The sequence below is a fragment of the Colossoma macropomum genome, unplaced genomic scaffold (genome assembly GCF_904425465.1).
Source record: "Colossoma macropomum unplaced genomic scaffold, Colossoma_macropomum, whole genome shotgun sequence".
Lineage (NCBI taxonomy): Eukaryota > Metazoa > Chordata > Actinopteri > Characiformes > Serrasalmidae > Colossoma > Colossoma macropomum.
The window spans coordinates 8587283-8602763 of NW_023494808.1; the positions used below are offsets into that span (position 1 = coordinate 8587283).

General features: G+C 40.2%; 1 protein-coding gene across 1 annotated transcript; it reads right to left on the bottom strand.

Annotated features, from left to right (window-relative positions):
- Nucleotides 1-212: 212 nt before the first annotated feature.
- LOC118797961 lies at nucleotides 213-10392 on the bottom strand. Its single transcript, XM_036557259.1, has 7 exons — nucleotides 10350-10392; nucleotides 9728-10078; nucleotides 4280-4457; nucleotides 1727-1759; nucleotides 1259-1345; nucleotides 444-530; nucleotides 213-325 (listed from the first exon to the last, which is right to left on the bottom strand). The coding sequence occupies exons 1-7, from the start codon at nucleotides 10390-10392 to the stop codon at nucleotides 247-249; spliced, it is 858 nt and encodes a 285-aa protein (XP_036413152.1). The 3' UTR covers nucleotides 213-246.
- Nucleotides 10393-15481: the final 5089 nt, after the last annotated feature.

Below are 15481 nucleotides of genomic sequence, written 5' to 3' on the forward strand. Positions count from 1 at the left end.
ACGTCAGTTGATTAACAGAGAAAAAAAGAGCTCACGGGACAAAAGGGCTGAAAATGAAGGTCATGGAGGAAGAAAGAAACATGTAAGTCAAACAGAAGAGCAAAGAAAACAGATCTGTCCCAGTTCAAACTCCACAGATGATGAAGGTGTGAAGGAGACTCCAAAGTGGAGACGCTGCTGTAGATTAAAGTCTATCAGTTCCAGCAGCTACAAAACACTCATCAGTACAAGTGGATTCACTCACTGCTAGAGTGTCGTACTCAGGAGAGCGAGACTGAGGATCCAGAGCTGAGTACAGATCATCAGAAGGACTGGAATGAACAGTCTGTGTGAGGGAAAGAGAGAATGAAGCAGAGGAGGAGAAATGAAGAAATGTGGACTTTGTAGGAATTCTTTATAAATCTGAACGTCTGACTGAACTGAGTTTCTGAAGAGACACTTACTGTGAGTGTGTTGTACACATCATCAGAGGACCTGGACACGGGGTCAAGAGCTGTGTACGTGTCGTCCTTAGCATTAGGGTCAACGTTCTGGAGAGAGGAGAGTTAGAGAACATAAACAGTTTCAGTTCTCACTGATAAACATCAAGAACATTTACACTGCAGAATAAAAGAAGGAACAGAAACTTAATTAAAAATGTGTTAATTTTTCTCTCTGAAGGCCATAAATGTTACTGTCTTATCACATTTTTGGTGACTGAGTTGTGTGTATGAGTCATATAATTCACTGCTGTATTACTTTAATCAGCCTCTTGGTTTCTGTAATATAGTATCATTTTGAATCATATAAATAACTCACAGTGAGAGCCAGGCAGGCTAAAGTACAGCCTCCACATGGTGGAGGTAGTTTTAACATACTGGTACAACTAATCCTACCAACGTAAACACTGAGAGATGCTGATATCCCCATATCAACTGACAACAAAGCAAAATTTCAAAAATGTATTAGTATAATCAGAAAACATTTATAATTATTTTGGCAATATAGATATCATGTAAATAAAATATATTTCTTTGTTTCATACTTATATTTTCTGTCCTACTTTGTGGTCAGTGCAGATGATGACTTATCAGATGGTGATACAGATATGTTTATGTATTTAGGCTGAAATGCACATACAGCCATGTTAAAATAATTTTGTGTGCACTAATTTATCAGACTTTCATAGAGTCTGGTACAGTGAACTCCAGCCTATGGGTAAGTTTTAACATCACAAAACTGTTATATGAACGAAGTGAGTTGTTAAAGAGACACTTACTGCAACTGCGTTGTACACATCATCAGAGGACCTGGACACGGGGTCAACAGCTGTGTACGTGTCGTCCTTAGCATTAGGGTCAACGTTCTGAAGAGAGGAGAGTTAGAGAACATAAGCAGTTTGAGTTCTCACTGATAAACATCAAGAACATTTACACTACAGAGCAAATCAATGAATGTTTTTAACTATGTAAAAGCTTTTTGTTGTAAATCCTCCTGTAATGACAGCTTGACTTATTTGCTGGGATGTTCAGTGACTAAAAGCTGGTGAATGTAACAGACTGTTATTAATAAATACCATGAAGATTTTTCACATATAACCTCATGAGTATGAGAGCAGCACTGCAGACCAAGATAGAACTTTAATATTTAAATGAAATGTTAGTTTATTCAGTTTAATCAGAGTTACAGCAGCTCAGACACTAAACTGTGCAGTCCAGCTTCACTCCAATAGTCTTTAACAGCTCACCTGGTAGTCGCCTTCCTCCATCGTTCTCTTCTCCTTCTTTATTTTGTACCTGCTTTCAGAAAAGAGTAAAAGCTTTACCAGCATGATTTATTATTACACACGATTACACTGCTATAAACTTTGTTGTATTATTTTGTTTAGATAAAAAGTAACAACTTAAAATGAATTATGACATTAAACTGTATTCAGTATTCTTCTTAAAGGAATATCTAAAGAATATTTTTTATTTAATTTCACAAATATATGAATGTATGTAAACAGTACACATGCTTATTCTTACCTTATCAACAAAATTATGGCAATAAACCCTGCAACCCCACAGAGTCCAGCTCCAACCACCACATACAGAATCATGGAGTGTTCTGCTGAGACACACATGCACAGAAAACCTGATGCCACCAAAAATGGCAAATAAAGATGTTTAATCTTTATTTAATCTTCTTTTAGTACCTTTACCACTGACAGTCACTGCAGCTGATTTCTGAGATCCGTGTTCATTCTGAGCCACACAGTAGTAGGATCCACTCTGTAGAGCCCTGTAACTGTGTCCAGATCCTACAGGTGAGTGTCCACCTTCTTTAAACCAGGTGTAGTTCTGCACAGGTGGGTCTGCATCACTGCTGCAGGTCAGAGTCACTGAACTGCCATCCACTATTTCACCAGAGGAACTGAGTGACACTGAGACGTTCTTTGGAGGATCTAGACATGAGAAGAAAACAGCTGTGAATGATCTGATCATCACAGGATATTACAGCTCCAGAAAAGAGAACGGCTACGAAAACTGAATGCACTCACACGAAACACTCAGAGTTAGAGCTGCAGAGTATTGATGTCCATGTTCATTACTGGATCTGCACTTGTATTCTCCACTGTCCACAGAGCTGATCTTGTTCATTGTGTAAGTCTCTCCTTTTGCTACTAATGATGTGCCTATAAACCAGGTGTAGTTCTGCACAGGTGGGTTTGCATCACTGCTGCAGGTCAGAGTCACTGAACTGCCCTCCACTATTTCACCAGAGGGACTGATGGACACTGAGACGTTCTTGGGGCCATCTAGAGGTAGAAGGACACATTACAGTTTATGGAGGTGCTTTTCTGTTGAATAATCAAATTAATAAAATCCTGTAAATCCACCTCATGTTCTATAGCAGATACCCATCATTAACATTAGCATATGAAGATTATTGTACTGGAAGCTTTAGGAATAATTTCATTACTGACAATATGACAATGACTCAGAATTACTGTAATCTTTTCTTGGGATGAAAAAGAAATACAGACTTTATCAGATGACATTGGATGTTGAGCTTTTCAAAGAAAGTTATTTTTGGCTTTATTGACTGAATCATCTTACTTAACAAATAAAAGTCCCAGCAGTTCAATATGATGTTTCTACTTCTGTTCTGCTGCTTACTGTCACCTATAATTATTACAGTAACATTATATATATATATATATATATATATATATATATATTATATGTATAATAGTGGTAGACAGTAACTGTAAATGTAAAAGTAAATGTAATTCGTTACTGTACTTAAGTAGTTTTTTCGTGTATCATTTTTCCATTTTGGGCGACGTTTTACTTTTTACTCCACTACATTATACTATGAACTAATCTAACTTTGTGTAAATAGACCACAGTATAGAAATATGTACACATATGCAGTTGTGACTGATGTGTCTTTTTTCCTGAATTTATACAAACACTAATTCATTTTATAGTAAACTTGTTTTGGCTAGTTTATGTTTATGAACAGAGACCTACAGATGCCGTTAGTAAAGGAAAACTCATTTTTGAAAATGAGTTTAAAGTTTTTATTAAACTTAAACTTGTAAGTTGCAAATAAATCTAAAACTGAGACTTTGCTTATTTGCAAAAAGTTATTTCAGAGCCACTCAGTTCTACCTAACGGAAACTGTTTGCCTTCAGTGTTTTGTGCTTATGATAATTTTAATAGACATCAGTGTCAGACTAATTAATGACATTCTATTAAAAGAATGTCACCAAGACACCAACACCAATGTTTACCAAGAGTGACACTGGAGTATTTTCGCTAAAATGAGTTAATGAAGCCAGAGTCTTATTACAAAATTGATAATAGGACATTACAGCCATAATTAATCTTTTAGTACTTTTACTTCTGATACTTAAGTACATTTGAAGGCAGATACTTTTGTACTTTTACTCAAGTGGAGGTCTAAAGGGAGGACTTCTACTTTTACTGGAGTAATATTTTACCTTGGGTACTTTAACTCAAGTACATGATTTGTGTCCTTCGTCCACCACTGATAGATATACATATATATAAAACACTAAACTAATTGATAGGTCAGAGATGTATACAAGCTTTTACAAAAAAACTTTAACAAATTGCCAAAGTCTTCAAAAGAGAGAACTTCTATCATTTCTGTCATTTATTTATGACATCAGGACTGAGATTAATTTGTCTAGCATGAACTGTCAGCTGAATGAATCTGTACTTACATCTAACATAAAGAATGACCTTAGGAGAGTGAAGGTTCTGATCCAGTACAGCACAGTGATACCTGCCTGCATACTTCCTGCTGACCGGCTGCAGATGGAGTTGGTCAGTACTGGAGGATAAATGATGTCCATTTCTGTACCAGGTGAATGTTGGACTGAGTGTCAGATTGCAGGTGGTTCTACATGTGAGAGTGACTTTATCTCCCTCTATCACTCTCTCAGGAACCTCCACCTGGAGATCTGAGAACAAAAGAGGGATGAGGAAACAAACTTATACTGTGGAGAACTCATGTATGTTGTTAGTAGTTTAGCAAAAATTTGGAATTCAATTAAAAATTCACACTGAAAATACTTTCAGCTCAGAGTAAGCCATTGCACTTCATGTACAAATATTGATTTGACTTCTGTAAAAAAGTGTTATGTATGAGTAATTGCTTACATTTATTGCTTATATTTCTTCTAAATGAGTCAAAGTCCAGGGGCCGCATTTATCAAAGTGGGAGGAGAACATTTTCACTGTCACCTCAACCAAAGGACCCATTTCCACGTAATTAAAACACCCCCAGAACATCACAGAGCCTCCAGCTTGAACCACACCTTGTACACAGTCCTCATAAAAGGCTTCCTGAGGTCTACAATGAGCACAATTCACATACAGGCAGAAACCAGATTCATCTGACCAGACAACACATTTCCAGTCATGAACAGTCCAATTTTTGTGTCTCTTTGCTCACTGTAACCGGGCAACTTTGAGAGCAGAAGTGAGCAAAGGCCTCTTGCATGCCACTCTGCTCCATATGTTCATGGTATGCAGTTCCTTGTGGAGTGTTCTTTCAAAATTGGTTGTGAAGGACCTGCATTGACTTCTAGAAGCAATTCTTGACTGGAAGTGAAGCGATTTTTATTTACAAGCTGTGAAACACGCCGGCAGTCCCTGTACATCAGTTTTGTCTTTCAGCCACAATTGTGATGAGAATTTCCAGTAGACTGGGATTTTTGCCACTGCTGGTAGAACAATATGACCATACGCTTTGACACACCTGCAAATCAAGCTACTTCCTTCACACTGTGGCCTTTGGCATGCCCAAATATAATAACTCATTTTTGCCAATCATTAACATCTGCTTTGCCACCCATTTTCCACACATCGAACAAGACATTCACTGCACTGTACCACCTCTTCTCAATCTATGAATCCCAAGTTTTATTTGTCACATAGTCATACACATTACAACTAACAGTCAAATACTTGGATAACTGCCTGCTCACATGAAGTAATAAGGTAATTAGAAACAGTAGTCAAATAGAAGAACAATATTTTAGAAAATATATAACAAAATATCCATCTATGAAATATACACTATAAACACAATAAAGATGTGAAATGTACACATGGCATTGGTGGAGGTAAAGTGCAAGATGCAAAAAGTGAAAGAGCAACATAATGCTGTGCAACTGATCAGGAAATAGAATAAAGAAATTAAAAGTAAATTAAAAGTGGTCAATGTTTAGTGCAGAGTCTTGTGTGTGATGGGTGTATATGTGTGTGAGATAGTCATGTTTGTCCTATATGCTGTCGTGGATTAGAGCTCGGATGGCTTGTGGGAAGAAGCTCCTCCTCATTCTTTCTGTGTTTGCCTTCATGTATTTAAACTATTTTTTCCACTGCAGCTCCATTTATACATACGGTATGGTAGCTCCTCTCCTGCTTCTTTCTGTAGTCCACTATCAGCTCCTTAGTCTTGCTGACATTAAGGAGAGGACTATGATCCTGACACCAGTTCTCCATGTGCTTGATCTCTTCCAGGTAGGTCCTCTCATCATTGTCACAGATCAGACCTACTACAACAGTGTCATTAGTGAACTTGACAATGGTGGTTGAGCTGGAAGTGGCAATGCATTCATATGTTTACAGTGAATACAGCAGGTGGCTCAGGACAAAGCCCTGAGGGGCTCCAGTGCTGAGGGTGAGGGTAGATGAGATGTGTTTTCCTACCTGCACAGCTTGTGGTCTGTCTGTCAGGAAGTCAGGAGATCCAGTGACACAGGGATGGATGAAGTCCCAGATCTTCCAACTTCGTGTGGAGTTTGGAGGGAATAATAGGGTTAAATGCTGAGCTGTAGTCAACAAACAGCATTTTAACATAATTATCCTTCCAAGTGTCCAGGTGGGAGAGTATTGTGTGGAGCAGATGTGTGATGGTATCATCTGTATAGCGGTTGGGGCAGTATGCAAACTGTAGTGGAACCATGGAGACCGGCAGTGAAGAGGTGATGAGGTCTCTGATCAGATTTCAAAGCACCTTATCACAACTGACATAAGGGCTACTGGGCGTTAGTCATTAAGGCACGTTGGCTGGGGTTTTCTTTGAGACAGGGATGATGAATGACTGTTTAAAGCATGTTGGAATGACTCCATTTGTCAGGGAGATGTTAAATATTTCAACAAATACCATAGCAAGCTGAAAAGCACAGACTTTGAGGATTTTACCGCTAATTCCACCTGGTCCTGCTGTCTTCCTGATATTCACTCTCCTAAAGGGCTCTATCCTCTAAAAGGATCCGCGCATGCTCCACCGGCCACACCATTAGCCCTGCTAGCACTAGCGTTATTTGCTCCACTAGCGCTGCCAGCTGCAGCCTTGAAGTGAGCATAGAAGGTGTTCAGTTTGTTCGCTAGAGACACGTCCATGCTCACCATCCCGGATGGTGGGCTTTTGAAGTCCATTATCTTCCACAGCCCCTGCCACAGTGCTCTAGAGCCACTTCATTCTGTGACACTAGTTTCCGTCCATAGCACCGCTTTGCTTCCTTCACTGCCCTCTGTACTCTGTAGCATGCAGCCTTGTATTCATCCATGCTGCTGCTGCTGAGCTTTGCATTGTAGGCAGCGGTGCAAGAGTTCAGAGCGTTGCTAATGGTTTTATGCACCCATGGCTTCTGGTTGGGAAAATGACCTTACAGTGATTTTTGGGACCTTATGATTTACCAGTTTCCCAACGAAGCTCACGACCGCTTCTGTAAACACATTGATGTCTTCAGAGCTGCACCGGTACATGTCCCAGTCTGCGCCATCTAGAGCATTCTGCAGGACAGCCTCTGATTGGTCTATGCAGTGCAGGACCTCCCTCTGAACTGGAGCTTCTTGTTTCAGCTTTTGTTTAAATTTTGGCATGAGGATGATGGCAGCATGGTCTGACTTTCCAAACACAGGATGTAACTGTACTTTATAACCATCTTTGAACTGAGTGTAGCAATGGTCCTGAGTTCTGTCGCCCCTGGTGGGGCAGATGATGTGCTGGTGAAAGTCTGGTACTGCATGCTTAAGGTTGGGGCTGTTGAAATCCCCAACCACATTGAGCACGGCTTCTCGGTACTCTGCCTGAAACTGTGTGAGTGCTTCACAGTGCAATGTCCGTGCTCGCCTGAGGTGGGATATAGACTGTGCAGATAATAATCGATGTAAACCCCCGAGGAAGGTAGAAAGGGTGCAGCACCTCCAGGTTGGGTGTGCAGGAGTGTGTGAGAGTAACAATGCCAGCGTTGCCGCACCATTTGTTGATCTTAACACACACTCCGCCTCCTCTTGAGTTCCCCGACTCTGCTGTCCTGTCCATGCGGTAAAGCTAGAAGAACTTGGCTGGCTAGATGGTGTGGTTCGGTATTACTGGGCTGATTCAGAGAAGCAAAGGAGGTTGCAGTCCCAAATGTCCTTCTGGAACTTGATCCTGGCCTGGAGGTCATCAAGCTTGTTCTCCAAAGACTGAACATTGGCTAGCAGTATGCTAGGCAGTTGTGGTCGTTGTGGTCGAGCCCTCAGACTGTTCCTGACACCGGCCCACTTTCCTCTGGGACACCGATTTGCGCATCATTTGTAAGAAGATAGAGTCTAAGGTGAGAAGAAAACTAAATAAAAAGGCAAAAGAGAAGAAAGTGTGATCGGAGAAGTTGTGATGGCAGCCTACTCAACCAGCACCATCCCGTCACACATTGTGCAGGTATTTATAGCCTGATCATCCTTGAGCAACACCATCTGCAGGAGCTTGAAGTTACTACCACCTTAAGCATGCAAGTTGCCTAATTTTTTTGTCCAGGGAGCTTATAAATGCAAAGATCACTATTTACCAATGATAAATGGGGGGCATCTTACCCTGGTGGAGATTTCTCTTTAAAAGGCCCCAATAGCCTAATATGCTGCTTTTTAAAACTATTTTAACAGTGAATTATCACATGTTAAATATAAATTCATACTACTTAAAAGTCAACCCACTAAAATTTAATAAGAATAGCCATTAATTATTTATATAAGCTAGAACACGATTCCTTCTAGTAAAAGTTTAAAGTGCATTAGTAGTAAAATATAAAACAACATTATTGTAAAAATATGATCTGAGGACAACCTACATGTGCCAATGCTAAAAGAAAGAAAAGGTCAGCAACTATCTGTATCATCACAGTCAATCTTTATCTAATCTTCCTTTGATATCTTCACATTTATAGTGATCATTAATCAGCTTTCATTTGTCATCTTTCCACACCCTGGCTAGCAATTATTCCATCAGTTATGCATAAATGTTTGACAGTAAGTGGGAGTTTGTGTGTCTCTTTACACATGTGATTACACTTTTACACCGAAATACAGGTCTAAAACCACATGGTAAGGAGTAGTTTTAAACGTATGCAAATTACCGTGCACAAGAAAGAATAATATTGTTGTTATTTTTAACGCAGTAGATAAAGGGACCCTTGGACAGTAGGGTGCTTCTCCTTCACACAACAGCATCATCAGTGTAGAAGCGTAAATGCCCAAGCCTCCTCTGACCTGTATGATAAATTCTACTTCAGGCAATGAACTACCACTAATACAGCACTGTTAAACACCTCAGTGTGCTGATCAACTCTGACTAATGTACTACAGTTAATGAACTACTGCTAATACAGCGCTGTTAAACACCTCAGTGTGCTGATCAACTCTGACTAATGTACTACAGTTAATGAACTACTGCTAATACAGCGCTGTTAAACACCTCAGTGTGCTGCCCAACTCTGACTAATGTACTACAGTTAACAGCTCAGTTATCTCCTATTTTACAGATTACTTTCTTATCTGCTATGTAGGAGTTCATTTAATGCTAAGAATTTGCAGCTAAGAATGAATGTAAAGTATTTTGGCTGATATCCAGTGCACAGTATAATGAAATACGGGTTGCAAATGACAGAAAGCACTTTCAGCAACATGACTAAACCTGAAATACTTTTTACAAACACTCTTCAAATATGGAGACCACATGCAACTTCAGAAACGCTGTAAAATCTCTTACAACCAAAATGATTCTGAAAGACACTCAAAGGGATTGGAATATCTGTGATGGAACATCACTGAAAAAGTTCATAAGAACATGGAGGCTCACTTTCCAGTAAGTTGATGTGATTATATTACACAACTGCTTTATGAATCCTGAACACCAGTGAATGAAGTACAGTGTCTTATTTCTGCTGATGGATCTTACCTGTGACTGAAAGATCAACTCCACCTGCACCTTGATACTTTCCTCCAGGTTGGTCTGTTATAAATGTGAAGTAGTATTTACTTTGATCCTTTTCTGTCACAGTCTTAAACCTGAGACTGCAGTCACTGTGTTCATCACCGAGGTACTGAACTCTGCCTCTGTACTCTAGATCAGCTAACAGATCAGGAGGCTCTGAACCAGTTGTAACCAGCTCTTTACTCCAGAACACTTTTTGGACCCTGTGATCACTTGGATATCTATAAGTGCAGAACATGGTCTCTGTCGATCCTTTTAGAGCACAGATAGATTTAGGATGGTAATTCACAGCCCACCCATCCTGAGCAACAACTCCTGCAACACAAAATACAGAAATGTGTAAATTATTACTGTTTGGGTCTCAGTCAGTAAAAATGCTGCATAAAGTCTCCACTTCAGGTCATTTCTAAGACTGTTCATTTCAGCTGAGTTTGAATGATCAGCTGTAATAATCTGAGCTCATTTGGAAATAAAAGCATAAAGTGAGAAGCTCCACCCACAAACACAACACAACTGGCTACAGTATATAAAAATACATTCTTGGGTCCCGTTAACATTTTGACGTGAAGTAACAGCTCTGACTCACCAGAGATGAAGAGCAGAAACAGCAGAAAAACAGTCAGAGACATTCTGAGTGAGATCAGCAGTTCAGCCTGTATGATCACAACACAAACAACAAAACACTGTTTAGTTACATCCACTAGAAGCCTTTTATGAATTGAACAGTTTTTTACAGGCCTCATATTAGAGCTGCATCACATCACTAATGTTTCTCTAAGTGCACTTAACTCAGAGTGTCTCACTGATTCTTTTAATGTCAAAATTATCCAATAAAGTAAAAATCAAGCTACCCTTAACCTACAGACAATACAAATATAAATACTACTTCACTTCTCTGTTCAATAACTATGAACTCTCTACTTACTGAACAGGCAATGAGAGTATTTTCCTACCTTCATTAAGTGACGATCATCTCCTGAACAAAGAACGAATGAGGAGAACAGAAGAGCTTCATCAGTTTAAACAGTCAGTGTGAATGTGGTTAAAGTCGTGTTCCACATCCTGACAAGTTTTCTTCCCCTTTTTCCCTGAATCAGTCCTTCATTCTTCAAACATACACTAAGATACACTTACTTAGAACATTAATGAGTCAGTACTGAGATGATTAACATTTTTTCCTTTAAATCAATGACTTTTTAAGTCCTTGCATGTTTTCTGTAGACAGTGTGGGCGGCCAGTTGACCAGCAGCTCCATTTTTTCACACTACAACTTCCTTTGTCTCTGAGCAGTCAGACCACAACTCCTCTGAGTGTTAGTACTAAAATAGCACACACAGCATTGTGGGTTTGAGGTTAACTAGTGATATTATTCATTTTCTCCACTGATGATCACTGAAAGCTGCATCTTCCTCCATTGTGTTCATCAGCATCAGTGACTGAGGAAGATGAAGATGAAGTGGACTTTTCCTTCCACAGTCCAGCATTAATGTTGATCATAAACTCTTTTGCTTGTGAAGGACCACAAAACAATAGTTCTACAAAAACAAGGAATGGGAAATCTCCAAAATACTGGTTGTGGTTTACATCCAGCTGAAACACTGAATCCTGTTTACTTGGTTTTCTCAATAGGGGTCATAACGCTGGTCCGGAACAGAATTGCAATGTTATTTATTTCATGTTGCTGTAAATCCCTGAGACATCATCAAATGTTAAAGTTAACATTTTTCACATTACCCCCCTTACAAAAGTCCTCACAGCCCAAATTCTTTGAACTGAACTGGGGGGCCGACACCTCCTCCTGGGGTGTGCTGGGATAAGCCTGTCTACCTTCCTGGCAAGCACAAGTTCCCCAGGTGCCTGTTCATCGACAGCGGGCAACACCAGTCCTCTCTTGGGGCCGTGTCTTGGGTGCGACGGAATGATTACTGTTTGGGTCTCAGTCAGTAAAAATGCTGCATAAAGTCTCCACTTCAGCTCATTTCTAAGACTGTTCATTTCAGCTGAGTTTGAATGATCAGCTGTAATAATCTGAGCTCATTTGGAGATAAAAGCGCAAAGTAAGAAGCTCCACCTACAAACACAGCACAACTGACTACAGTGCTGTTTATATTTTGATGAGAAGTAACAGCTCAGACTCACCATAAATGAAGATCAGAAACAGCAGAGAAATGGTCAGAGACATTCTGAGTGAGATCAGCAGTTCAGCCTGCATGATCATAACACAAACAAAAAAACACTGTTAATTTACATAAATGTCATAAGTCTTGTTTCAAGCATCAACATATATAAATCCAATAAACCCCTTTCAAACTACAAAGAGCTGTGAGTTCATGCATGCAGTTACTTCACTATCCACTAGAAACCTTTTATGAATTGAACATTTTTTACAGGCCTCATATTAGAGCTGCATCACTAATGTTTCTGTAAGTGCACTTAACTCAGAGTGTCTCACTGATTCTTTTAATGTCAAAATTATCAGAGACTAAAAGTCAAACTACACATAAACTGAAGACAAACAAGTGTAAATATCAGTTCACTTCTCTGTTCAATAACTATAAACTCTCTACCTACTGAACAAGTACTGAGTGTATTTTCCTACCTTTTCTTCCTGTTTTCCCTGAATCAGTCCTTCATTCTTCAAACATACACTAAGATACACTTACTTAGAACATTAATGAGTCAGTGTTGAGATGATGAACATTTTCCCCTTTAAATCAATGACTTTTTAAGTCCTTGTATGTTTTCTGTAGACAGTGTTGGTGGCTTCAACTGACCAGAAGCTCCATTTTTTCACACTACAACTTCCTTTGTCTCTGAGCACTCAGACCACAACTCCTCTGAGTGTTTGTACTAAAATAGCACACACAGCATTGTGGGTTTGAGTTTAACTGGTAATGTTATTCATTTTCTCCACTGATCACTGAAAACTGCATCTTCCTCCATTCTGTTCATCAGCATCATGATGGGTCGAATACATGACTAGGGATAAAACTCTGGTTTAACAGAGGATTGTTTAAATTTCTCTGAATGTTTGGTTTAGTCTTCTTTGAACATTTAGAGTAAATATCAGTGAGAATGTGTTGGTTGATTGTTGGTCACAGGCAAATCAATCACAAGGTTGTTTATTTGGATTTTATATCAAAAAGTAATGTTATCTTATGGATGGTTCTGGTGATTCAAATTTAATTTCAAACTGTCATTGCAGATACTGACACTTGACATTGTGAAATTCAAGTTGAACGAACATTCTGTTGTTATCAGAACGGCCGGTCCACAAAATAATAGTTCTACAAAAACAAGGAATGGGAAATCTCCAAAATACTGGTTGTGGTTTACATCCAACTGAAACACTGAGTCCTGTTTACTTGGTTTTCTCAATAGGGGTCATAATGCTGGTCCAGAACAGAACTGCAATGTTGGTTATTTCATGTTGCTGTAAATCCCTGAGACAACATCAAATGTGAAAATTAACATTATAAACAATGTTCCTGAACATGATACTCCTCCTGGGGTGTGCTGGGCCACTGTGACTGTTGACCCTGTGTCCAATAGAGCAGTGCTGGAACTTCTTCAGCATCGATGGAAATTTTGAGAAGTCTCATATGAGTGTTCACCCCACCAGAGCAAATGTTTGTTCGCAGCCTGTGCTGTTCTTTTTGGCTAAGCCAACATTCTTTCCTGCTGACTTCACCCCCAGTAGACAAGCCGTAGCCAAATGTCTCGGGCAGCCTCATGTCCAGCCCTTTGCAACTGGCTATATGGCTGCGGATATGGCCAACCCTCAGATCAGTTCCATCATCTCCTCTGCCGACACTGGCCTTAGTAACTAGCTTGACTCCTTGCCAGTTCTGGAGTACAGCTGCAGGACTGGTAACATCTGTGCACCGCAAAACTGCTAGTCTTGGGCCAGCTCGCTCTGTAAAACAGGTGGCCTGTGAGCATAAGCCCATTTAGCTAAAGTCTCAATATCATTAACTAGGGCTCTTAATGGCTTCCTTGCCAGTCTCCAGCAGTTACACAGTTTAAATCGAAGGAACTTGGGCTTAAAAAAACCCACTTAAAATACCTCCAAATCGCCTCAACTAATGCACTGAAATTGGACCTCTTGTTAGAGTCTAGCATTAGCTAATGTGTCATCGGTCAAAGAAATCATCAGCTGCAGGGCTTTCTGTTCATTCGATCACTCAAATTGAGCATGGAAAGCCTCCCAGTCCACTTTACTGGAGTGTTTTAGAGTCCTGCTGTTTACCATTTGACACAGCTCCTGGGTGCTGCCATGTTTGTTTACATCTGCACCCAGATCCCTGGCTAAGGTTTTGGGAACAGGACATGGTGCACAATGGTGGCCTTCAGGCTCACTGGAGCTTCCAAGCTTGGCTCTTCTTTCACCACCACAGCTCTCTCACTGCACCCACGGCTGGTCCAACTCTTTAAGATACATAGTCAATGTCATTCTTTTCTATTTTCACCCAAACAGAGTCTTCCATTTCTCTACTGAGCTATGTAGCTTAGCTTTGCTGCTAGTGGCCAAATGGTCTGAATCTTTCCCATCAGTAAAAAACTTTTGCTTCTGACACAACTTTTGCAATATTTGTGGTGCTTTGACAACCAGCTCAGCCTCAGCTCATGTCTGTCTCTCTTAGTGCTCAGCTCCGACTGACTCAGTTCTTCCTGTCTACACACATATCCCCCAAGCCCCATCTTCACAATCAGAATAACCCTGTAAAACATTTCTTCAACACGCTACAACATAAACTTCTATCTTCAAGCTATATTAGACAAAATAAGACACTCAAATATTTTGAAGAGGTTGGTCAGTTAATGTTGGCAAACAACAGTGCTTGTTTAACCTTACTGCCCTTTTTTGAAGAACACCTATATACTTACCACCTACTTTCTTGTTTCCTCTCAGTGCAAAACCAGAGATGAGTTCCAATGAGTAGACTGCTTTTTTAAGCAATGTTTTTAATGTCTTTTTTTTGGTCAAAATAGAAAACCACAAGGACTGTAAAACACTATGGTGGCACTTTGGTTGACTTGCCTGTTTTTGTTTTGTCCAAAGATGATAAGTGAGGGTAATGTAAAATGATCTGCATTATTGTTCATTTTCAAAGCATTTTTTTTTCTGTCAGTTCAGTTCATAACATGAAGGTGACGGCAGAGTTCCTCAGCATACTCTGCTCTGGTAGCAGTGCATCCTGGTATGTCGTCTCCTGCACAGTGGAGAGGCATGCCAGTTCTTTCAGAAGCAACGTGTAGAGGAAATACTCCAAAACTAACTTATCTTGAACTTGCCCTTCTGCCTTCACCTGTCTGGGAGAAGTTTCCTGATGGACAGCACCACTGATACTTCCCCAAACCACCACAGTCAACACTACGTAGTCAGCATGCTGCCCCATCAGTAAATCCACAAGCGTCTAAAGTATATTTCCCTCCAGGGCCAAGCAAAGCTGGATCATGGTCTCTGCCTCTGTCCAGCCACAAAGCTGAATGACCACCTGCAGCTGCACTCAGTATAGCCCCTATGGTCCTTCCCCATTGTAGCTTGGCAGTATATTTGCTCGCTCTGCTCTGCCATGCCTCAGCAGGGCGCCACTGGCTGCTGCTGCTCCACCACTTTCTCTTTTGTCAGCTTCACGTTCAGTTTTGCTCTTGTTGGCTGTCACGCTGCTTTTCTTGTTGGCCATTGTGCTCCTTCTCCCACTGGCTGCTGCACTG